Source organism: Nannospalax galili, unplaced genomic scaffold, assembly GCF_000622305.1.
Source record: "Nannospalax galili isolate Female #2095 unplaced genomic scaffold, S.galili_v1.0 scaffold543, whole genome shotgun sequence".
Classification (NCBI taxonomy): Eukaryota; Metazoa; Chordata; class Mammalia; order Rodentia; family Spalacidae; genus Nannospalax; species Nannospalax galili.
Window position 1 is genome coordinate 3,025,024 of NW_008352270.1, and position 26,814 is coordinate 3,051,837.

The window sequence follows — 26,814 nt, forward strand, 5'->3', positions numbered from 1 at the left end:
ACTGAACAAAATGTGTACTCATATGAATGAGTCTCTGAAGGAATAATGGTGCATATGAATTATCAAAGTGTGAAGTCATTAAAAACAAAACATGTTTGGGTTTTTATTGAGTCTTAATTGTGGGCTTATTTATTTTCTTTTGTAAGTTGAGTTTCAAGAAAATTGCCTAACTAAAATTGTGGAGGGCAGTGTTGTAGGACATATATTAATTATACCATAATTTATTTTTCTCATAGTAGCGACTGTTCTTTTTTTTTTTTAAGCATTAACATGCATGCTTTCCTTATGTAGGAGAATATATAAAAAACTGGAGGCCAAGATACTTCCTTTTGAAGACAGATGGCTCATTCATAGGATATAAAGAGAAACCTCAAGATGTGGATTTACCATATCCCCTCAACAACTTTTCAGTGGCAAGTAAGTTAATCGTAATTGTTAATTCACCTTGTGTTTATTTTTTGCATGGCTTTATGTGTCAGATATGTTAAGATATCTGAGAAACCCATGGAAAAGTATGGATTTACATTTAATAGCAGGGACATTTTCAGCTTTGCTAGAAATTTCAGTTCCATAAGATAGGACTATCAGTAATACATAACCTTATGCAATGCGGTATAGTTTAATATTTTTCAAATTTAGAATTTAACTATGATAAATCTAATTTCCCCAAGTATGTAAATTCAAATTTCTCTTTATAAAATGTAAATAAGAACCTTTGAACTTGACTGCTCTGTTGAACTTGATTGTAAGATGTTACATTGTTTACTATATTTCTAGTTAAAATACCCTGTCACAAATGTGTGATTATTTGACTGATAATATAAGTGATTCACTATTAGAAATCATTTTCTGGGATTATTATGTTTCTAGTTACATTTTTATTTCTTACAAATATCCAACAAAATGCTTATAATTTGCTTAGAAATACTGCATTTGTTTAATTTGTTTGACCATAATGATAATGGCAATGATTATTTTATTGTCATATCATGACCAGGCTCTTGAGATTGTTTGTATTTAATGACTCATCAATAAAGGATCTTGCTGTGTTAATGCAGAAGTAAAGTCTTTTAATATTAAAATTAACTGGTATATGAACTAGGTAGAGTCTATATTGTTGAAATAAAAATTTTAACTAGATAACCTTTATTTTGGTTGGATGTTACCTATTAGACACATTTGAAAAAGGTTGGAGGGAAAATTGAAATTTAAAACGTAATTATAACAAAATGATCTGAGAAACAATAGCTTTTGAATATTATGAAATTCATTTTAAAATATAAGAACTTCAGACATTTTTATTCCTAGCTTTATTTTCAGTTTTCAAAATAAACCTTAGTATAGAATTATAGCTAGTTGAATAAGGCTATGAATGTTAAAACCCTCTATATTTATATCAGTGAATTCTTATGTAGGGTTTTTATTTTACTTTTTTCAAATGAGACTATCATTATATTATAAACATGCACACGCTCGTACATAAATATATATGTGTGTGTTAAGGAAAATATCTTTTCTTGTACTAAAATATGTTCATTTAGATATTAATGGCTTTGGGTCAACAGGAAATTGATTTCAATCATTTTGCCAACTGGAATAATATCTTGTGTTTTTTATTACTTAAAGAAACTTATTTTCTTTCTGAAGATATTTTGGGTGAACATTTGCTTATTAAAGTGATAGAAATTATCTTTTAAACCATTAATCATGTCCTACATAAAGCTAGTGTAGTTTCATAGTTTGTCTATTTTGCTAACAACTCTATTGGTTGTCTGAAATAATTTATAAGAGTACAGAATTACTCTATCTACTGATCAAAATGCAGCATTTTTTGACCTTATGAAATTTCACACTCCAGCATGTTTTAAAGACATACTGTATGTCACAGTCTGCCAACATCTGCTCTGACACTTCCACTGGCAGAGGCTGAAATAAATGCTGTATTCTTGGGGAGACATCCTATTTAGTGACTGACATCAACTTCTCTACAAAATAAGTAGTAGCTGACATCTGTAATCTTCATTTGTCTAACCAGCTTCTTATTGGTACTTGACTCTAACAAGTAAAGTTGTAGTTGAGCCCCTAGTTTTCAGGAGTATTAACTTGTATCATAAAGTAACTCCACTATTTATAAAGCTTTATTATAATCTTAAATTATATTAAAATTTTAAGGAAATAATGGCCAGTGAAAGGATATTCATTAAAGAAAAGCTTCAAATTTCAAATTTGATACAAGTTCTGGGTATGACCTTAGGCAGGTCAGTCTCTGAAACTCTGTGTTCTTATGTTTCTTCCTCAGCATAGTGGAAACATGTTTACTGTTTTGGAAGGTAGAGTTTGGGTAGGCTCTTGAAGATGAAGTAGACAGGAAGCTAATCACAACAAAGGAGAAGGGTATTTCAGGCATGCTTCTATAAGGCATTAAGGGAAGAAAAAGTTGGAACAAGAAAAGGTTTCTTTGCTAGTTATTTCCCTTTTAACTTAGCCCCCATTACAATATCTTTCTCTTTTTCTCTTTAATTTTATTTATTATTTTTATTTTATGTGTATGCGTGTATTGCCTGCATGTATGTAAGTGCACCTGTGTCGTGCAATGCCCACGGAGGTTAGAAGAGGCTGTCAGATCCCCTGGGACTGGAGTTATGGACAGTTGTTAGCTGCCATGTGGGTGCTGGGAATCGAACCCGGGTCTTCTGCAAGAACAACAGTGTTCTTAACTGCTGAGCCATCTTTCCAGCCCCTACAATATCTTTCTTAAATGGACTAGGGAGACAGCTGAGCATCTAAGGGCATTTGCTGCTCTTGCAGAGAACTTTGACTCTGTTCCCAATACCCGTAAGACTCACAACTACCTGTAACTGCAGTTCCACAAGATCTGAAGCCCTGTTCTGGCCTCTGCAGGCACCTACATGTACTCGTTACACACACACAAAAACAGGAATATACACATACATATGAATAAAAAAATAAATTTAAGCTGGGCATGGTGGCACACACCTTTAATCCCCAGCACTTCAAAGGCAGAGGCAGGTGGATCCCTGTGAGATCAAGGCCAGCATGGTCTACATCATGTGTTCCCTGCCAGCTGGGGTTACAGGGAGACTCTGTCTCAAAAGGACCAAAAACAAAAAACAAAAAAATAAATTTAAAAATGTTTTTTAAAAAGGAGGACTGGCGAGATGGCTTAGCAGTTAAGAGCCTGGCTACTCTTGCGGAGACCTGGGTTTGGTTCCCAGCACCCACATGGTGGCTAACAGCTGTCCATAACTCCAGTTCTATGGTCTTTGATGCCCTCTTTTGACCTCTGCAGGTATTGAATGCATGGGTGCACTTGCACACATGCATGCAAAACATTAATACATATATAATAAAAATAACATTTACCTCAAGGGCTGGCTTGGGAGATGGCTCAGTTGGTAAAGTGTTTGCTGTGCAAATATGAATACCTGCATTTAAATTCCTAGCACCAGTGTAAAAATCCAGGTGCAGCAGGACTTGCCTTTGATTCCGGTGCTCAGCAGGGATTGGAGGGTAGATGGGAGAAAGGTGAATTCCTGGAGTTCATTGGTGGACCAACCTAGCCTAATCTGTGAGCTTCAGGTTCAGTGAGAGACCTCTTTAAAAATAAAGTGGAGAGTTATAGAGGAAGACACCTGACATTGATTGACCTCTGGTCTCTGCATGCATGCACACACATTAACACACACATACACACACACACACACACAGGTGCATACACACATAAATATGTAGAAGTCTATGGATTTTAATAAAATTTCACAGAAATAGGCTTTTTGCTCATTTTTAAAAAGGGAGAATATGAACTGGAAGGATTTTAGAATTGATTTTTTCCAAATCTCATTAAAATATGATTTTCTTCATGTCTTATTAATATTGTTCAGGCTGGGGGTATAGCTGACTGGTAGAGCACATGCTCAGCATACATGAGGTTCTGGGTTCAGTCCCTAGGATTGGGAGAAAAATGTCAGAAAGGGCTTCTGCATTCATTGTTTCTGATTGTTAACAACTGCAGTCTAACTTCTTTAATCTATTTGATTGAAGCCACTTTAAATGAATTCTCCAGTAGCCACCTAATGAGTGATGTATGGGAAAAAAAGTTTTTCTTCCTATGTTAGGTTTATGGCCGATTTCCGTATAAACAAAAGACAGATGAACAAAATAAAAATACACACATTTGTTTAACAGTTTTACATAGCCTTTGGAAATTAAGACCCAAAGAATCTTTATGCTTTGGTTTGGTGAAGAGGTAGATAATCATGGGAAAAATGTGATTGGAGAAATGGGTTATATATTATGATAATAGGCTGGGGAGACCTGAGCAAGGTCTGATTATATGGATTTTTCTCTATCCCTTCCTATGTCTTTCATAATGAAGATGTTTCTTTCCTCTAGGAATAGGAAGGGCACCTCTTCCAAATGAGGAGCTTAAGACCTGCTTCAAAGGAGAGTCAGGAATTCTGCTAGGTTTTATGATGTAATTCAGGGAAAATGGGCAGCAGAAAGTTGAGCATGGCCTTGCTTTTACTGTTTCCTCCCATGCTAAGGTGTCATACTTTGCTAAATCCTGTCATTAAGCCTAGTAGACTTTTTTCCAGTTCTGTCTTTCTTTCTGGGTTCATATGTGGGTTGCAATTTATTCTGGTGATCAACATCTTTTTTGGATGACTTTCCCTAATGTGCTATGAGATTTTTCTGTGTCTGTTTCTTCTTCTTCCTCCTTTGCATAGTATATAATTTTGGTATTTAATGACATCTGGCCTGGGACTTCTTAAACTTTATTCCCCTAAATGGTCACATTGACTCCCGAGTTTTCAGTTGTAACCTGTGTGTAGATTGCTACCACATAAACATGTACTCAGGCCAGAATGTTCTCCTTAGAATTATGTTATATTAACTTGGCTGCAAGAAATTTTTATCCTAGATAATTATAGCCTTTACTTGTTCATAGACTGACCTCAAGATATTTTTGTCTATTTTCCAGTTATGTTAGTTCAGTGTTTCAGTTCTGCTGCCTCTGCTTGAGCAGAAACCTGGATCTGTTCCATGCTTTTTTTTATTTCATGTCTTTACCCCACTTTGAATCCATTTCTAATTCTGATGATTTGCTTTTTATTTATTGAATCTATTATGTCTTTTCCTATAATCACCCTAGAATAATCTCTCTTCATCTCTGATACAGATTCTTAAGTAGATTATCTGCCTCTAGTTTGTACCACTCATGTTCTTCCTTCATATGTCTGTCAAAATGAACTTTCTAAAATTACGTCTTAACTATGCCATTCCCCTTGAAAACCCTTCCTTGGATCTTCATTGCCTACTGGATGATGTCCAGCTTCCTTAATGTATCATACAAAGATCTCTTCAATCTGGCCTTGCCTATCAGCTCTCGCTTCATGTCTCTTCTGCTTTGCAATTAAGCTTCAACATACTAACTTGTTTGCAGTTCCTTGTATAGTCTTTACTGCTCTTCTGCTCTTTGTGTTTGCTTGTGTTGTTCCTTATGGCTGGAATGTCCCTGCCTTCTATTTGCCTGGATATTTTTCTTTCATCCAAGATTTAATTCATATTTAAATCATTCCCCATTCCTTCAAAACTATTCCTCTGTGCCTTTGTCAAAGCTGTTATTTCTTGTGTTATCACATTGCTCCTTGGTTACTTTTCACTTACATGTCTCATTTACTAGTTTGAGTTATTTTAAAGGAAAGAGCTTAATCTTGCTTATCTTGTATTTCCTAGTACCTGCATATTAGGACTTTTAATAGTTATTTTTGAGTGACTGTAAATGTCTCCTTTTTAGATGAGAAAAATGAGACTTTTGGAGTCAATGATTTGCTTAAAGTTATCTTTTGGTAATCGTATTTAAAGATTTTTTTAGAAAATCTTTTATGTGTACTAGTATTTTGCCTGCATATATGTATGTGTACCATGTGTGTGCCTGGTGCCTGCGGAGGCCAGAAGAGGATGTCAGATCCCTTGGAGCTGGAGTTACAGATGATTGTGAGCTGCCATTGGGTTTGAGAGTAGAACCTGGGTCCTTGGCAAGAGCAATGAGTACTCTTAACTTCTGAACCATCCATCTCTCTAGTCCCAGAAAATGGTATATAAGTATCAATATTCTAATTTACATTACTTAGGGCTGGAGAGATGGCTCAGTCATTAAGAGTGCATACTGATTTAAAGAGGACTGAGTTTGCTTCCCAGCACCCATGTCAGGGGGCTTATAACACACCACTGGCCTCTGGGGAACCCTTCACTCACATACAAATACACACACACACACACACACACACACACACACACACACACAACACACACACACACACACACACACACACACACCCCTTAGAGAAAACCCCCAAACTGTCACATCCCTAAACTAATGTAATTTCTTACTATGTGCAAAATATGTGTCCTTATATTTACAGATAAATTTCCCAGTCACCACTCATCAAAGAAGCTTCTTTTGCACCAGATGGAGACTATTACAGAGTACCACAACTGGTCACACACAGGCATTGTCTGTGAATTGCCCAAGTCTAAGTGGCACATCTACAATGCAACCTCTACACCTAAGGCTCATGGAACATAGAACAAGGGGTAAAGAAAACAATAATGAATATCTCATTGTCATTAATGAAGCTCCCTCATGCAACAGAGGGCCAGGAAAATAAAATAAATCTTAAACTTATATTACTCTATTATCATTTAAATGTATTCCCTTTCCCTCCCCGCCTATTGTGACATTGTGTTTAGTTACTTTCTTGTCACTAGGATAAAATTACTGAGAGAAGTAACCTAAGGCAGAAAGGTTTATTTTCCTCATGTTTTGAGAAGGTACAGTTTCTCATGACAGGGAAGGTGTGGAGTTCATGGAGGCTCACAGCTGTACTGTGACAGCAGGTGCATGAGGTGGATGGCTACTTCACCTCCATGGTGAGAAGTAGAGATTGTGGACCAGAAGAGATACCAGGACATGGCCTATAAGTACTGCCCTTACAGACTTATGCCCTGGGTCTGCCAGTTAGACCCTAGGTCTGAAAGGTCCTGCAAACTCCCCAAACAGTGCCACCACCAGGGGACCAAGTGTTCAGACATATTAGCCTCTGGTGGACCTTTCACATTCAAATAATGAGTTTTCAAATGTCTTATAATCGGGTTACAAAGAAAAAAGTTTTCCTGTAATGTGGCAGGAAAGGACCAGGATCCTACAACCCCCTGAAGTACATGGCAATATGGACCAATATTTTCAGCACAGAATAAAATAGAATTCTAGGAGGTGTTTCTTGGGGCGAATTTTGGCATACCTTTCTTCCCATCACAAAGAATAAGAAGAAACCTTTCAGAAATAGAATGAGCCTGAAGATATCTGAGCAGGTACTTAGTCTGATAGAGGAATGTGTCCACTCTGAAGTTGAGCAAGCTGAGAAGTCAGTGAAAAGATGGTAGTTGTAAAATATTAGAGACTCTACTGGATAGAAGAGCTGTTTTGCTCAAAGTACTTTTAAGCATAGCATTGTGACCATGTGTGCATGTAGCATTATATTTCAGCCCAATGTGTATATTTTCTGTGCACAAATTACCTCAATTTACAATTATTAAAAATCCATCAAGTTAATTTTTAGAGATCAACTCTGTTTGAAAAAAATCATTTCTAAATTTACATCTCTATATCCCTACATTTAGAAGGTACCTTCACTCACAGTTCATGTTTGATTTGATACACCCAACGAAGGATAAATAAAGGTCAGATGTTATTATCCACATCTTGTAGTACTTGGTCAGTTTCCATTCTGTATGTCATTGGACACAGTAATTTACATTTTGGAAATCAGACCCCAAAAATGGTCTTATCACTCTAAATCTATGAAAAATGAAGATGAAAACTGTCTGCTATAATAGATCTTAAATATCTCTTTTTCTGAAACATTTCTTTAAAGAAATACTTGGGAAGCAAGTTTTAGGATATGTTCATGTTCAGAACAATTGCTCGAAAATACCATTTCTTCTCTGAAAAATAAAATCTTAAAATGTTCTTTTTTCAGAAATGAAAGCTGAGTTGTTTTTTAAATTATTTATTTTTATGTGTGGTAGTGTTTTGTCTCCATGTATGTAAGGGCACTTATGTGTGCTGAATTATTGTTTTACATGTCCACAAACACTTGTAAAGTTAAAATCATTGGGTTAGAGTGATAGTTCAGCAGTTAAGAGCACTGGCTGCTCTTGCAGAGGATCTGGGTTTGGTTCCCAGCACCCACATGGGTACTAACAACCATTCCTTAACTCTAGTACTAGGGGATCTGACATCCTCTTCTCTGCCTCTGTGGCACACTGCACAACATGAGTGTATTTATATACATACAGTCAAAACATTTTACATATAAAAATAGTTTTAAAATTAAAAATATACATATTTATATTCCTGATATCTCTTCACTGTTTCTTTATATAATATATCTTAACATTTTATATTTTGTGGTGTGTTAGTAGGGATGGAACCTACTGCCTAACACATAGTAGGAAAGCACTCTGCTGCTAAGCTATACCTTGGTCTTCCATAAATGTTGTTTTTTATAGAAATTGATACATACTGTTAGGTTCAGTGACACACAGATTCGTAACTTTTTATTTTGAAGGATACCTTAGATTAATTATGTACCTGATCATTTGGAGATTGGATCTTCTTAATTGTGAGGAAACTTTTAGATAAATGGAAAATTAGGTCTAGTAGCAGATGTATTGCACTGTAAGGAATAGAGTCCTTACTTAAAGATATATCAGAAAGAGACAGTGTAAATTTAGTCAATGTCATTTGAAAGAAGTTTCTGTAGGCCAGGAGGGCTCATCAGACTAGTGCTGCCCTTTTATAGTCAGAAGTTGTTTTGCTTTTTAATAATCTTTAAGTGTCTTTCTGCACCTCCTTAAAGAATCTCTTGTTTACTATCCATTGGGGAGAAATTAAAATTGTTTCTTGAATTTATGCTTTTTTCAAAGGTAGAGGATACAATAGGTTAGTTTTAGGGGAGGGCAAGCTTGGGTCATCAGCTTCAGCAGCTTAGAATAGGCAATGTCAGGTCATAAAAGAGATCCCAGCATAAGTAGCCTGCATTCCTGCTTTTTCTTTCCCTTTCTTCCTCTCTTCTTGCTCCTCTTCCTCTGTCACTGAGCTTTTCCCAAGGTCAGTCATCTGTCACCTGGCCATAGCTGCTTAAGTAAAGGAACACTCTGTCCACAATTACTGTTCCTGTGCCATTTTAAAATGCTTTTCCTTTCAACTTTTCCTTCTTTCCTTTTCTTGTCATCCTAGGTAAGAACTTCATATATGTACTCTTATTTTGAAACTACCTTCCCTGTGTGTGTATGCGTATTTAAGGTAACCCAATTTGAAATATACATTATCAAAATTAACATGTAAATATATTTTAGAAAATTTAAGTTCTAGTGAATATTTTGAAAGTTTTTATTGGAAGTTATCACATTCTCAGCATTGGACCAAATACATTGAAAGAAAAAAGGGAAAAAGGAAACAAACATTTTTTAAAAGAATTACTATGTCTGATACCCTTTCAGATAGGTTATTTCATTTAATCTTCACAGTAACACTGTGTGGTGTTACATTCCTATTTTGTAACATGTCAAAACATAAGCTAGATTCTAGGTAACAAAACTGGGATTAATTTTAAAAATAATTTTTGAGGGCTGGAGAGATGGCTCTCTGGTCAAGAGCTTGTATCACTCTTCCAGAGGAGCTGAGTTCGATTCCTGGTACGCATGTCGAGCAGCTCACTGCAGCCTGTAACTCCAGCACTGCACGTGTACAAACCCACGTACATACATATATATAATAAGATAAAGTAAAATATTTTTGAAAATCGTTTCTGAGAAACTGAATGAATAATTCCTCTCAAATTAAATAGGTTTGAAATCCCCAGGAATGAATCAAAGCTTCAGATGGTATGTTATTTCCTTGTTCTTGTCTAATAGAATGAAAAATAGTGGAGGAAGAAAGAAATACATTTGCCTTTTGAAATAGTTAACAGACTGCTTGACTCTTCCTACTTTGTCCTCCCAAGCTCAGTTAGGCCTGAGGAACCTTACCAGTTTACCCAGTGCAATTTTAAGTGCAGCTTCTGTAGTAGCATTGCTAATCGTCCAAAGATGTAAAGTAATTTTATTGACACAGATAAATGCTCCATTTTAAAATCCCACCTGAAGTGCAGTTTTTTTAAGTAAAAGTTTCAAACTATAGCTTTTAACTAAAGGTATCCATATCTCTTTACATAATTCAATTTTTAAAAATACTGCTCCGTCTTTTGTAAGGATTTGTGGGTTAGTGCAGATGGGAAGAGGATGGGAGGGTCATCTCCTACAGCCTGTATGTGCGTGGCAAGACACACATGGTGTAGATTTGGGTTTGCATTATATTACTTACTAATAGGTAAGTATCAGTTTTCAGGCAAAAATTTATAGAATGTATAAACCAAACTTTGATGCTGATGTTGAGCAGGATCCTTTTATTGTTTGAGTTTTTTTGTTGTTTTTTTTTTGTTTTGTTTTTTGTCTTTTTGAAGCAGGGTCTCTCTGTAGCCCCAGTTAGCCTGGAACTTGCTATGTAGACCAGACTGGCCTCGAACTCCCAGAAATCGCCCTGCCTCTGCCTCCCAGGTGCTGGGATTAAAGGTGTGTGCTGCCCTGCTCCTTGTATTGTTTTATGTTATCAGTGATCCTCACTTTTCTCCCATGGCACCTTTTCATATATGAAGAGTAAAAATAATTTTGCTTGGATCTTTCCAACAGTATTAATTTATGACCTGATTATTTTTGGTTAAGTGTACATGCTTAATTGATTTATTTGTTGAATATTTGGTTTTAATAAGTAATTTTTTTAAGTTAAAATTCTTAGTTTCTCGAAAGTGGAGGATTGTGGTGAGTTTTTGTTGTTGTTGTTGTTTTTGTTTCGTTTTGTTTTTGTCTTTTTGTAGCCCCAGCTGGCCTCGAACTCACTATGTAGACCAGGCTGGCCTTGAACTCACAGAGATCTTCCTGCCTCTGCCTCCTGATTGCTGGGACTGAAGGCATGTGCCACCATGCCCAACTGGATTGTGTGTTTTTAAAAATATAATTAGAATCATGATTGTATGTCCTTTGTTCTTAGTGCTTTTAATCTCATCTTAAAATTAATACATAGGGAATTGGTGGATTTATGGAAGTAAGAGAAGAATTTACATTTTAAAAATCCTACTATGTACTAGGTGCTTTTTCTTTTTTTTGCTCAAATTTATTATAAGAGTACCATGAAAAAAAATTACTTTTTTTGAAATAGAAAACTAGATAATGAAACAGACCTAGAGAGATTAAGAACTTAATCTTAGAGTCTTAAAGCAAGTAACTGTGGTCTAATACCTATATCATGAATTAATTTGATTATATATGGAATGAGAATAATTCTTCAAATACTGGGTAGTCAGTATCCACAGAAACTTGATGATTTTGTGGTGTGAGACATAGTTCATCAATGCAGACTCATTATTCTCACAATAATTTGAGTGCCATGAGCTTATTTATGATAGTTTGGGCTTATTTATGACAGTATGAGCTTATTAATGGCAGGATGAATATGTGTGGAGCAGCCAGGTTTCTCATTGTTTGGTAAAAACTTATTATATAATTTTGAGCTGACCATGTAGCTGTCCTGAGACTCAGAATTTTGTCAAATGTAACTTTTAGGAGTTAGTTATTGTAATATCTCAATTTTTTCTAAAGCTCAATAATTTTAGTCTGTTGAGAAAAATAAATTACTACTAATTAAACACCTGCCCCCACTACACATTGTACACCTATATTAATAATTTGATTAATATTTTTGCATGATAACTAATCTAGGTTAGATCTAGAAACTTTGGTTCATGGCATTCCCCAGTGGTAATATTTGTCTTAAGTGATAGAAATTTGAGCAAAACTTATGGTGTTCAGACTTTGAGACCCATGCTTTTTTCCCGTCCCTCTTCCTAGCTATAGCATGTCCATCCACTTTAGGTTCTTGGGGTGAGCTATTTTAGTGGGGGCAGATTAGAGGGTAGGGCTGCCATGCTCCTGACTGGTTTGTCAGTGTTAGTAATCAGTCTTTCCCTTCTCATCTAGTGTCTGAAGATGCATATTGGCGTTTAGGGCTACTTCCATTTGAGGACAGAGGAACTTAATGCAGAGAAATCACTACTAGATACAGATTTCAACATTGTCCTTCAAATTATAGCAGAGAAGTTGTAGTGCAGTCAAAAATTTAGAGACATCATCTGGATAGTCTTGATGAATTATATAATCATCACATTTTTAGGAAATCGGACTTGAGGGACATGGTTTGTCATGTCTTCTGAATTGTTAATGCTAAATCTCTGCCTTTCTGGGGTTCCCCTTATCTTTGTTAATTTTAAAACATTGTTATATTTTGAGTAAAGTTAAATGGGGCCTAAGGCCAAAGTGGAGGGAAGGGCTTTTAAACCTCAGGATTTAGAAATGATAGAGAGGAATTGTTTGGGGTTGGAAATAATACATAATCAAGCAGATGCTAATGAAAAAATGAAATGCAGAGGAAGAGAAAAGAGACTGTGGTGCCTGTTTGGAAGTTTCATAGAGGAGAGTACATTGCCCCTTTATTATAATAATGTTTCTGCACTATAATAAGGTCTTTCATTGCAAGTTCAGCCTTTTTCATTCACTTGTTTTGTGCTCTGCTTCCTCTGTTACTAATTGTCAGCACAATAGTCTTCCAACTATGAAGTCTCAGTGTCCTTTTGGACCAATTTGTCATTGTCTTTCTCCCTCACCCTCCAACCCATGCACTTGGAATCTATTACCATGGTTGCATTTTTAGACATTTTGTATGTTTTAAAATGGCAGTGCTTTTGAAACATGCCAGAATAGTTCATGAGAATTGAATCATCTAACCAGCAACAGTTATTGCTTCCAAATGCACTGATAGTTTTCTCTAGGGTATTCCTATAATTTAAAATTAGTGTATAATATTTTTAAAGCATTGTTTCATATGCATTGTTTCCTAAATGAGCTTTATTATAGTCTGTATTACAGATTTGCTTTTTACCTCATAAATTCTTTCAAGTTTCTATGGCTTTACAATATTATTTATATGTTTCCTATTAATAGTGCTTTACTCATAGACAATTTACTATGATAACAGAATAAGCAAAATTGTCTTAAACTGACAAAGCTGAACAAGTTTTGGTATCAAATTCAGAAACAGTTCAGTGCATAGAATGATTTTCTAGAATGCACAGCACGAGTCCAGTCCCTAACACCTCATAAAACAGGCATGATGGTGCAGGTCTGTAATCTCAGCACTCAGGAGGTGGAGCCAAGATGATCATAAATTCAAAGTCATCTTCATCTATGGGAATTCAAGGCCAGCTAAGGAACTTGATACTTTAAAAAAAATATATAAAGTGGTAAATCATGTGCTATTGATGTCATAAAACTGCAAAACCTTAACATGGTTAGTTGTAAATTATATGTTATAAATATTATCAGATTATTAATGGACATGGCTATTCTGTTGCAATAAATAAGCCTGATTCCATGTTTTGAGTCCACTGAAGGTTTTTTTGCTTTTAAAATTCTCCCAGTAAAGTGGTTCATGTCATCTTTTTGTTTCAAAGTGACCAGTTTATTTTCACTGGAAATTTCACATATGCAGAGAGAATGGTTATTCTGAAAATTCATAACAATTGTGTTTAGTTCATGAAAGGCAGAACATGGGGGATAGACAACATAAAAAATATCGATGGGGAAAATGCTGACTCTGAAAATGAGCTTTGGGTAAATAGCGGTAACCATGTAACCATATTCATTAAAGAAATGTATTTTGAGAGATTCATGATTTAAATCCACAATTAGTATCCCATGTAAGTACCAAAGTAATATTTTGATAATTAAAACACAGAGTTTGGAATATGGATCATAAGGTAAAGAACAACTACAGAATGGAAAATAGTATTAGTAACTTGATCCTCATTCATTGACTGTGTTATGCAAGAAAATAAAAGAATCTACTTGCTTTTTCTCTTATTCCATTATGTGGAAAAATATATGTTGTCTTTGGGTAATAGATAACTTTTTCAGACTAAAGTAACTAGAAATATGAAACTGAATTTAGGCAGGTTTGGGAACTACTCCGTTGCTAGTAAGTGAATGTGCTTATTATCATTAAATTACTTGGCAGTGTAGAGGATGAGACTCAATCTTGAAAGAACCAGAGTCTGATGCCTTTCTCCTTGCTGCCTGTTGCAACATTCTCTCTATTGAGCAATTCATTTTGAACCATCAAAGTATATGCCCTTCCTGGAGAAACAAGCAATATTGTGGGTTAGAATTCTGCCAGGGAATGATCCTTACTCTTATTCATCCCTGTGCTGTGGTCATGGCCAGGAACAAATACTTTCAACCTTTTTTTCCTCCCAAGCATTGTTAACAGGTGAAAATTATCCTGTGTTTCCTCATAGGAGGAAAGATAATCATAGATGGAGAGGGACTAAACACAGAGCAGGTATGGGAAGGGCAACAAGACAGACGAGGCCTACTGTTCTTGTTTTCACAGATTACTGATTCTTCAAAGACAAATTTCTTAGCACTCTGTTCTTTTCAGAAGAGTATGGGATTTGGATTCAGATATTTCTGGGACACATTCTTGTATAGTTTCTTACAAGCTGTGTGTTTTGGAGAAGGCACTTAACTTATTTCAGCCTTGTAAATTTGCTCATTTATAAAATGGATTTATAAAATGGATGATGTTGAGGTTTGTGCATTGATTAAGTGAGAAACATTTAGGAACCACTCATCACAGCTGTGGCATATACCGATTAATCTTCAGATCTGCTGGAATTGCTCTCTACTTGGCACCTCCCTTACGTAGACACCTCATGCTAAGTGCATTAAATGAATGTCTTGTAAGGTGGAGTCATAATGTAATATTAGGTCTTTTTGTTTACAGATAGTAGAAGCATTAAACAAAAGAAAGTACTGTATAGAAGTATTATACTTGGGAATTTAAACTGCTTGTGTAGTCATCATAACGGATAATTGGCATCATTTCATTATTAAATATAAATTCTGTATGATAAATGGAATGTATTATGCTTTTTACATTGGCTGTCAGAATATTTTTAAAAGAATAAAATTCACATTTAAAAGGTTAAAGAGGTTGAAATAAAATCTTAAAGTTTTTGATAAAATCTGAACAGATGATCTCCTAAATTTTCTTTCGGGTATATGTTTTTTTGATTTGGCATGTTGCAGTCCTGTTAATTGGCTTTCAACTTTTCAGAATAATTAGAGTTTTGAACAAACTTTGTCATCTGTGGTTCAGAATGGTGTAAAATAAGCAGAATGTTTGAAATTCAGCTTGTAGTTCAAGTTACTAAGGAGAGTTTAACTAGTATAATTGTCTAATGTAAGTACCAGTGTAACAAACATTGAAAATTATTCTGATATAGTTAAAGTTAACTAACTGGCATTGTATAAAAACAGTTATTTTATTGATATATATTAAATGAGTTCAGAAATCAGTGATATTTGGTTAATAGGTTTTAAAAATCTATCCAATCTTTCCACTTGTGTTTATGAGATTTAAACTGACCTGTTTTGGATCTCAGAGTAAAGGAAAAATATTCTTCTAAGGAAGTATTGGTTCATTTACTTACGAACTATCATATCCCTTAAGATTCTGCCTAAAGAAGGCCTAGGGAAATGGCTCAGTGGGTAAGAAAGAGCACTTGCTCTGAAAACATGCACATAAAAAGCCAGATATGTTTCATGTCTGAAACCTTGTTGCTGGGAGGTGGAGATGGATTCCATGAGTTTCCTGTCTAGTCAGCCTAGCTTAACAGACAAACTTCAGATTGAGTGAGAGAACCTATTCATCTCAATGTAAACCCCCCTTGTCTCAAGGCAGTAAGATGGAGAGTGGTAAGAAAGCCACCCAGTGCCCTCCTCTGGGCCCCACAAACCCACAGGTGTGCAATCATGTACCTGCATCACAGAAACCACGCATACACACATACGTGCTCACACACACAGACAAAGAATCTGAAGACTTAGGATTTTCTATCATGCTTTTGTTTGTTTTACAGAGCTTTAGGATGTGTTTATGATTTCATTTTGTTTTGGATTCAGCTTTTTTTCTCACTATTATATATGTAGAACAAACCCCAAGACACTGTGACAGAGTTTTCTTGGGTGACTCAGCTTCTGATCAAATATCTTGAAATAACCACCTCTGTTTTCTGCAGTCTCCGTCTAATGAATATTATTTAGAAATTCGATTCATCCAAAACACAACAAAGAAAAAATAGAAATTTGATTAATTTTTATAGCATTTTGGGCTAAAACCTATAAAATACAGGTTTGTTTTTATTAGTCTGCATGTTTATAATTATAGGTAGTAGATTTGTTGGACTGGAATATTTACAACCTGAATAAACTCTTATAAAATGAGTGAAATAGTACTTTGTGATTACACGTGTGGCATCATTGATAGAGTATGGTGTGATCTGTGAACTTAGAATTTCATTTTTATGTGCACAGAATTTTGCATAGTACTTGGTCCTTAAATTACCTAATAAAATTAATCAAAACAGTTGACTTGTCTATAAGTACTTTGTTTATCATGTTATTAATTTTCTCTAAACCATTCCCTTCATGTATAATATAAACATTTTACTTTTTTATAAATAGTTCTTTTTCATTGGTCTGCTTAGGAATAGTAATTAAAATAATTTTCATCATTTTAGCAGACTTGAAGGTTCCAGTAATTAATATAGACTCTGATAATATAATATTTTTTCACAACAAATTCTAAATTTGAGAAGTTTTATAAATCATAGTGTTTGTACTTCATTTAGCCGCTATGTTGAAGATATGCTTTGAATTTTTACTTGAATTCCTGATAGTGAACCTGGGGACTTAAAGATGTGAAATACTTTGATCAGGACTGCACAGGTGATAATGTGTGGTGGAGCCTGAATTTAAAGCTGGTGTTCTGATTCTAGAGTCCATTATCATAAAGACCTCCTCACCACAGTGGAAACCTTAAGTAAAATGGGTGAACCCCAGATGAAGAATTTGTTCTCTCCTTTTCTTTTCTAGTCCTAGTCACTGAGCCTTCTGGGGTATTTTCTATGAAGCCTATATCCTTTGAGGTGTCTGTCTTTCGTTTTTTACATTAGAGGCCAGTTCATCAATGACAGGCATTATTTACCATGTACCCAGACATGATATCCCTGGTGTTATAGGAAGAACTGGACAAAAATTCCTAACATTAACATAATTTATTATCTCAAACTAACAGGGACAACCCCTCCCTCCCTCCCTCCTTCCCTCTTATGGGGCTTTTTGCTACTCTAACATTACCCTCTCTGAAGAGGTAACCCTAAAATCTTTCAGGGATTAGATAAGGGCTCCCAAATACTTTTGACATTTTTGACCTTTGGAACAGAGTATGTTGCTAAGAGGCCCAAGGACATTTTGACTTTTAGCCAAGAAACTGGCTACTTTTCTTTGGGGTCTTTTTTACTCTAACTGCCTAGCCAATTCCTACCTCCTATTCTTATCACACCATCCTCTGAAGAGGTTACCCAAATTGCCAATAGGGAATTGGGATGCAGTTCACTCTGGCTTCTTCCATTCTGAATGCACCCATCACTCTCAAGTACAGCCTTGGCAGACAAAAGAAAAATGAGGAGAGGAGGGATTCTTTTGGAAGTGCTCATCAAGAAATCCCAATGACTCTGATAGGAACATTTGAAATTTTCACTGTTCTGACTTTTTTCTGGTTCCCTGTCTAGAACTTGTAGTGCTAATGCCTTTACTTCTCTTTAACATCCCCTCTTCACCAGTCAAGGACTTTCTTTTCTCCCTACAGATAAGAGTTATGCAATTTGGGAGTCTTTTAGATACACCCACTGAAGGGGTACCCCAACAATTTTCTCTTTTAAGTTACTTGTTTTGGTATTTCTAGCTACTATGTTAAGAATGAATTCCAGTGAGGGTCAAGAGGGAGCTGAGCTTTTGAAAGGTCCTAGTTCTTGTCTGGAATAATGGAGGTAGTGAGGAGCTATTGAGGAACTGTGTGTATTTTGGAAGTAGAGCCAACAGGATAGCCAGAATCAGTGAACTTCCATGTGAAAGAAGAGAGGACTCCAGGGGGATTCCACGGTTTTTGCCTTGAGCAGTTAAAAAGATGAAAGTGTGCTCACCTGCAATGAACAAAGGGGGTTGGCAGAAGAAGCTGGGGTGGAGAGGCAGGAGTCCTTCTTAGAACTTAGAAAATAATTGTTTCTTTAAATAACTTCTGTGGCCTCTCACCATCTCAGTGTAGAAAGATTTTTGGTTGTATGACAGCTAGGAGTTTTAGGCATTGGGTAGTGAGAATTTGAAATAAAGTACATGAGTGAATAAACCAGACACAGATAAATACATCCAATGTCAAAAAGGAGCATCACTCCATGGGTCAGTCTAGGCTATAGAAATATTAGGAAAGCTAGGAGGAATGGACTTAAGGAGAAAAATGGTGACTTCTTTGGTTTTAGGTCTGGTAGAAATGCCCACTATATTGATTTTGTGTGCACGTGTGCATGTGTGTTTCCTCTGGATTAAATAAACCAGAACCATATACATATTTTCCCCTAAGTTTACATTTCCAGCACCTGAAATTGTGTTTTAAAGTAGAGACACAGATACAGAGTTTAGATTTCGATAATGGGAAAATAAAAGGGAATGACTAAGAACAGGAAAAAGAGAAGAGAAGAAAACTAAGCATAAAGCCTTGAGTGACTGATGTGTTTCAGTGTAAAAATTTGAGAACTAATCTGAGTAATGTGTTGGACTGTAAAGATGTAGAAACAATAGTTTCGTTGTTAAGGATAAATAAATAGTGCAATGATTAGTGTTAATTGTCAACTTGACAGAATCACTTGGAATGTGGACCTCTGGATATTGTCTGTGACTGATTATCTTGAGCACTTTGAGATGAGAAGACCTGTTCATTGTGGATGGCACGATTCCCTGGGTAGGGTCTCTTGGACTATAGTGAATGGAGACAATGAGCTGAGTACTAGCATTCCTGTCTCCTCATCCCCTTTTTGTTGTTGTCCTTATTTTTTTTTTTTTTTTGAGACAGGACTTCACTATATAGACCAGCCTGGCCTTGAACTCAGAGATCTACCTGCCTCTGCCTCCCAAATGCTGGGATTAAAGGCTTTGCCACCACACCCTTCTTATCCCTGCTTTTTGACTGCTGATGCAGTGTGACCATTTTTCTCAAGCTCCTGTCACTGTGACTTCCCCATCATGATGAACTGTAACCTAGAACTGTGAGCTGAAAGAAAGCCTCTCTCAGTTGTCAGGTATTTTATCACAGCAATAGATAAGAAACTAAGACAGACAAAAGGCAAAACAGGTAAGTACTGATAAATTGGTCAATTGGGGGTAAATTAGTTTCCTTCAAAACCTCATAGGCAGTAAACAGCTGTACCCTTGCTTTCTCTTGGTGTCTGCTACCACATATCTTTTAATGCTATCTTCACTTCCTCCTCTAATAATAGGACTTATTGAAAGATTATTTTGCATCTTATATTATGCTGAGCATTACGTGTGTGTAATTATTAATCCCTATACAAATTCTATGATATAGGCTAACCTCAGAAGATGTGGTATCTAACATTGTATATATAATTTTTTAAAACATATTTTTGTTTCTTTTTTAAATTTTTTTTTGCAATTCATAGAAAATATCTTAATCATTGCAATACCTCCCCATCTGCACCTCCCTATAGTCTACCTACTGGATTTCATGCATTCTGTCATATATGTTAAGGCTAGTGAGTCACGTTACTGTACTCAGATGTCCCTCAGTGCAAGTTCATCCACTGAGGTCTAGTCAGCCTATCTAGAGTCTCTCCCTTAAAGAAGATCAGATCTCCCTCACCCAGCAGCAATCAGCTGCCAATAGTTCTTTGCTAAGGTTGGGGCCCACTGCCCATTTCCCCATAGGAAAAAACTTAATTCAGGTACACTAGTTTCTGAATTCCTACCTTAAGAAATGCCATTTCTTTTATTTCTGCCCTGATCTTCCTTTGTTTTAAATAAACCCAAGTAAGTATTAAAGACCAATAAATGTTAAGAAAATGGCTTAATCTAGATATAAAGAGAATTATACAAGAACATCCTTCTTATTTTTGATCAAATGATATGAACTACTGTAGTCTCTTATATCAAGAAAAATATATGCAGATTTACATAAATAATATGTGCAGCTGAATGGGTTGAAAACAGTTTGAATGGATCCATATCAAGTAGTTATTTCTTGCTATTATTTATTGGGATTGGATTGTTCTTTTTTTAAGATCTTGATTTATTTATTTGTAGATATTTCTGCTTTTAAAATTTGAAATATTGGTACTCATAGGCATACATTTTCCAGTTAGAATTGCCTTAGGTTTATTACACGGGTTCTGAGAAGTTAAGGTTTAATTTTAATTTTGAGTCTAGGAAGATTTAATTAACGACTCACTGGTCATTTAAGAGTGTTTTGTTCACTGCATGTATTTGTGCAGTTTCTCCTGCTGTTTCCAGTTTTATTCCAGTATGATCTGATAAGATAAATCATTTTATTTCTTTTGTTTTTGGTTTTATCTTTTGGGGGGTGCAGTATAGCAGAATGAACCTAGGGCTTAATGCATGCAAGGTACGCGTTCTGTCACTGAGCCCAGCCCTTCTTTTGTATTTGGAAAGACTTGATTTGTGACCTGGAATGTGGTCCATTTTAAAGATAGCAGGCAGAGTAGCTACACCAGTTTAGTTTTCAGTTTCTATTTGTTTGATAGGTTGTCTTTTATCCTTTAACTCTTTTGATGCTTTTACTTGTGGGATGTTCTTGAAAGCAGCAGATAGCTGGATTTAATTTCAATCCAGCTAGCCAATCTGTGTCCGTTCTTGATGAGTTCAGGTTATTTACCTTCCAAGTTTAATACTGAAAGATGTTTACTAATTCTTGTAATTTTTTGGTTATTTTTATGGTTGTGTGGGTTGTTGTTTGTTCTTTCCTACATACCCTTTGTTCATCAATTCCTGTCATGAAATTTTTAAAAATAATTTATTGTTATATATATGAATGCATTGCCTGCATGTATGTAAGGGCACCCATATTGTGCAGTGCCTGAAGAGGTCAGAAGAGGGCGTTGAATCCCCTGGAACTGGAGATACAGATGATTGTTAGTCTTGATGTGGGTGCTGGGAATTGAGTCCTCTGCAAGAGCAGCTGGTAGTCTTTACTGCTGAGCCATCTCTCTATCCCCTAGTAGTTCAAATTTTAACAATAGGTTTTCTCTCAAGTTGGTGCCTTGATGCTGTCCTTCTAGTCATGAAGAGTGACACCATGGGATTTCTCTTCACTGCTGACCCGTTCCCTGGAGTAGTATCTGTCTCAGCAAACCCACTTTTTGTGGATTTGAGACTTGTGAGTGCTTGATCTTGTCCTGTGGTAGGTTTGTCCATCTCTTAACTGGTTTACCTTTCAGAAGTGGCTTCTGCTTCCCTTCCCCTGCTGGAGAGTTGTAGAGCTCTGGAATTCATACCTTTAACAACTATACTGTGCTCCTTTTCTTGGAAGTCTTCCTAGATATTACCTGACAGAATTTAATATTGTCATGACTGACTAGTTTTAGTGGCTGTGAATGTTAAAAACTATGAACACCTTATTGTTTCAAAGACAAGGGCATAGTAATAGGTTACGAAGGTATAGAGGAGAAAATGGTCAGGTTGGGGCAAAGGATTCTAAAAAGTTCATTGAATGAGTATAATTTCACCTGGACCTTAAAGGGTTGGTATTGCTTTTTTGATGGTTGGAACTTGCAAATGGATAGGCGTAAAATAAATAGGTTTTTCAGGTAGCAGAAACAGCTGGAGCAAAGATAAAAATATAGGAAAGAACAAGATGTGTTTGTGGAGAATTGAATAGTCTATGTGGTCGGACTGGTCAGAGTGGTGATGAACTGGAAAGAAATACCAATAAGGTCAGGTTGTAAATAACCTTAAACAGAAATCTGTGGACAGGAAGCCTATGAGATGCAGTGCATTTTGTTTAGAATAGCACTATATGGTTTTTTTTTTTAATTGTTCACTCAGTGGTTTAAATCCTTGTATATTTAAATGATACTTAAATTTATTTCCAGAATGCCAGTTAATGAAAACAGAACGACCAAAGCCAAACACATTTATCATCAGATGTCTGCAGTGGACCACTGTCATAGAGAGAACATTTCATGTAGATACTCCAGAGGAAAGGTAAGAACCTTTCACTATGTGAAAGACGATTTAAAAGAATTGAAGACATTTTTATAAACAAGTTCCCTTTTATAATTTATACAATTCCAAATTCCATTTGGAATTCTGATAGCAAATGGTTTCAAGTAGCTTGCTTGCCTACATTTTGTTGATTACAAGTGGCTACTTGGAGTATTATTTTGAGAAGGATTCTGAGACTTTTATGATCAAAATATTAGAAATAATAGGGTTGACTGTCGTGGCTGACTGTCCTCATGGCTGATACAAGTAGCAGCACAACACAGTGATCACCTCTCCAGTTCCTACAGGCCCGCGTTTCCATTCTTCTCATTTGCCATCAGATTTTGCACCCACCTTCACATGAAGCATGCAGAGAAAGGACAGAAAATAAAAACAAGTGGGAATAGAATATAAGGCAAAGGTGATGCAGCAGGTCTAGAGATAGGCCATGGAACTCTCCCGATGGGCACTGTGAGAGAATGGGGTAGAGAGAATTCGAACTGATAACGCCTGGACTTTTCCTAAAATACTAAACACACCAAACCACAGGATCGGAAGTTTTATAAAGCCCAAGTATGTAAAATATAAAGAAAATTTCTAGTCCAATTAGATTGTTAAATACCAAAGTGAATGAGAAACAATATATTTCCCCCCAAAAGAACAACAGTTAGACCAACAGTGATAGAACGATAGAAAAAATGGATAAAGAATAACATATTGAATAAAATAATAATTGGAGATAATGGAATGAGGCCCCAAAATTGCTAAAACCAAGGAAGTGCTATAAAACAAGAGTATTTTTCAAGAATGAATGTGAAATTAAAATATTTTCAGTTAGAAGGGCTGTGAAATGGCTCAGTAGGTAAAGGTGCTTGTTGTACAAGCATAGCAACCTGACTTCAAGCCTTGGAACCCACGTAAAGGAGAGAAGTGACTTCACAAAATTCTCCTCTGACTTCCGCATGTACACTGTGACACACACATTCTTTCAGACACAAATGTGTGTGCATGTATAGACACATGCACACATGTACACACACAAGTGCTACTCCTGACTTAAGGTTTGCAGCAAAAATACTTTTAGTATTCTCCTTTGGATGATGGTAGAGAGGGTAGGCTGTTGCATGGAACTTGCAATTTATAAAACATTTAGATCATTTATCATCTTCTGTTAGTGAGAAATTGTATTCATTTTTATAGGGAGGAATGGACAGAAGCTATCCAAGCTGTAGCAGACAGATTGCAGAGGCAAGAGGAAGAGAGGATGAATTGTAGCCCAACTTCGCAGATTGATAATATAGGAGAGGAAGAGATGGATGCTTCTACAACCCATCATAAAAGAAAGGTACAAACTAGTGGTAACTTGATTCTCCTTAAGTACAACTTTTGTCTGGAAGAAATGTGCTGAAAACCTACTGAGAATGATGCCAGCTGGTTTTCTTATTATATGTGTATTTGTGTGAACTTGAAGTAACTAGTGCTTAAATCCAGTAACTGAGCAGCACCACAGCGCTGACTGTTGGTGGGCCTGTGAGGTAGTTGTGATCCATGTGCTTTCACAACTTTGTAATTTACATTTCCTCTCCTTTGTAATTCCACTTTAGAAACTTGGAAATCAAATGCTTCCCTGAATGACTTTTTGTCTTTTTCCTTTTGTTATCATGTGTTTACCTAAAAACCAGAGGAGAACTGGCTCTGTGCCTCTTGCCCAGTGCCCTCAACCTCACTAAAATAACTTGGAAACTGAATAGTTTTAGAAATAATAATTTTTAACAACTGTTCCTGATCCAGTGTAGGAAAAAACAAACAAACAAAAAACCTCCTTTCTTCAGTGCTCCAGAATAATATAATATCATGACATACTGATACCTAGTTTTATAGGAATTACAATGTTTTTGACTGTTATAAGAAATTAAAACAGCCCCTTTAAATATAAAATGGTATTTTAAAATTAGTCTAATGATAGGGTTGAAAAGAAACCAATATGTCATTTTTTTGTATATGTGTATGTGTGTGTGTATATATATATAATATATATGTGTGTATATATATACTATATATATTGTTTACTTTGTAAATTAATTTTCAGGTGACAAAAACAAAGTATTATCAATGAGGGTTTTTTTCTTCTTTCTTTGCAGTGCTGAGATTTTGAACTAATGAGTATCCAAGTGCTCTGCTGCTGAGCTATATCCCTACCTTGAAATTTCGTGTTAGTATAGTGATTAAAATACCTTTGGAGTTGACTGCCTAGGTTCAAATTCTGTCTCTTCCACATGCTATGTGAACTTGATGAAATTATATAGTTAGAACTTACAGAACTAATTATTATTATTGTTTTTTTTTTGTCTTTGAAGCAGGGTCTCCCTGTAGCCCCAGCTGTCCTGGAACTCACTATGTAGACCAGGCTGGCCTTGAACTCACAGAGATCTGCCTGCCTCTGCCTCCCAAGTGCTGGGACTACAGGCGTACACCACCACGCCTGGCTAACCAGAACTAACTATCTTTTTAAAAACTTAATTGAATTTTTTTGGCCAGTGTGGTGGTACACACCTTTAATCCCAGCACTTGGGAAGCAGAGGCAGGTGGATCTTTGTGAGTTCGAGTCCAGCCTGGTCTACATAGTGAGTTCCAGGACAACTGGGGCTACAAGGAAACCCTGTCTCAAAAAGACAAAAAAGAAAAAGCACAAAAACTTTATTGAATTTTTGTGAATTTCATATAATACATCTTGATCATATTTAGACCTAACCCTTCCCCTATGTACACCCTCCCCAGAGCCACCCCACCAGGTTTCATTTGCATTCTTTCATATATGTTAAGGCCTATCAAGTTACATTTGTGTCCCCAAATGTCTCTCCATGTGAGTTCATCCACTGGAGCCTGGTCAGCCTACCTAGCATCATGCCCTTAAAAAAGACCAGCTTTCCCTCACTTAGCAGTGATCAGTTGCCAATAGTTCCTCAGCTATGGTTGGGGCTTCTTACCCACTTCCCCACTTCTTTGCTGGGATTTTCCCTCATTAAAGTTGGCATGGGTCTTGAGCTTACTGTCACCATTGCTTTAAGTTCATATGATCAAGCCCAGCCTCCTGGATAATGGTTTCTTTGTGGTTATCCACCACCCCTGGCTCTTACAATCTTTCCATTCCCTTTTCTGCAATGGTCCTTGAGCCCCCTATGTGGGAGAAGTTTAATATTAATATTTAATATGGGAGTTTTATCCAGGGACATGTACTCTGTGATCTTTTATTCTTTACATTTTGCCCAGTTGTGGCTTTCTGTGTTTGTCATCATCTGTTGCATGAGGAAGCTTTGCTGGCGTGAGTTGCGAGATGCACTAATATTCTTTCTGTTCCTTGTTCCTCTATGTTCCCTGAGCCTTAAGTATAGAGTTTACATTGTAGCTGTGTCATTTAGGGCTGAGCATCTTACAGGCACTTATTCTCTGTGTGTGACCAGTTATCGAACTCTGTAGGAATTTCCATCTGTTGCAAAAAGCAGCTTCTTTGATGAATGGTGAGAGGTACACTGTCTGTAAATATAAGGAAACATATTTAGTGTGTAGTAAGAAATTACATTTGTTTAAGGATGTGACAGTTGTAGATTTTTCTGTAGGATCTATGACCTGTCGATCATGTGTTTGGCTATGTTTACAGTACCACTTAGTGCCCTCTCATTGAGCCAGCCATAAATCCAATTAGTTAGCTATTGATTACCCCCAAGATCTGTACCAATAGCGATATTTTGCTGTACCAGTCATTGTTGTGGTTATTAGGCTTTACAACTGGATGGTGCCATTGATTGTTTTTCTCCCTTAGAAACTTGCATAGTATCTTCTGATACTATGAAATCTAATCTTCGGAGAAGAGGCTTCCAGATCAGTTCCAACTCAATTGCTCCAAGCCTTGGGCCTTGTCTTCAGGGATAGGGTCTTACCTTCAAGTTCTGGGAGGCAATCAAGGGCGGTGGCGATAGCCTGTATTATTTTGGGAGTCTCTTGGACTACCCTGACCAACAACTCAAACAGAGATTTCTCCTGTTTGGCACTATGTTTCTTGCTATATACCCTTCTGCTAAACACATGAACACACACACACACACACATATAAAAATGTGTGTATAAGTATATATGTATATCTATTGCGTGTATTTTTCAGTAAGCTTTTGAACAAATACATTTTTCTCTGGTCTTTCATACCACCTAAGCATTATTTATTTATCTCCGCTCTCTTTCCCCCTGTATACCCTTCCTTCTTCCCTCCCCAGTTAAAATATCACCATTTCCTCCATTTCCCCTGATAATACCTCTCTAGGATTAATTCTTATCTTCCTTGAAGTTTTTGTTTTAACTAAATAATGTTCTGTGCTTGATGTCTGTAAATGTTTTTGTTTTCTTAACAGACATACCTTCTTTTTGTGGTTATTGATCTGAATATCTCTTAAG

General features: G+C 36.2%; 1 protein-coding gene across 3 annotated transcripts in view; it reads left to right on the plus strand.

Moving 5' to 3' along the window:
• Akt3 (AKT serine/threonine kinase 3) overlaps positions 1 to 26,814 on the plus strand; it is a 263,366-nt gene that overhangs the window by 132,150 nt on the left and 104,402 nt on the right. For all 3 annotated transcript variants that reach the window (XM_008849161.3, XM_017802236.2, XM_029554110.1), the window contains exons 3-5: positions 292 to 417; positions 22,257 to 22,368; positions 23,569 to 23,713. In XM_008849161.3, coding sequence (XP_008847383.1) covers positions 292 to 417; positions 22,257 to 22,368; positions 23,569 to 23,713 — 383 coding nt within the window. The remainder of the gene's footprint in view (positions 1 to 291; positions 418 to 22,256; positions 22,369 to 23,568; positions 23,714 to 26,814) is intronic.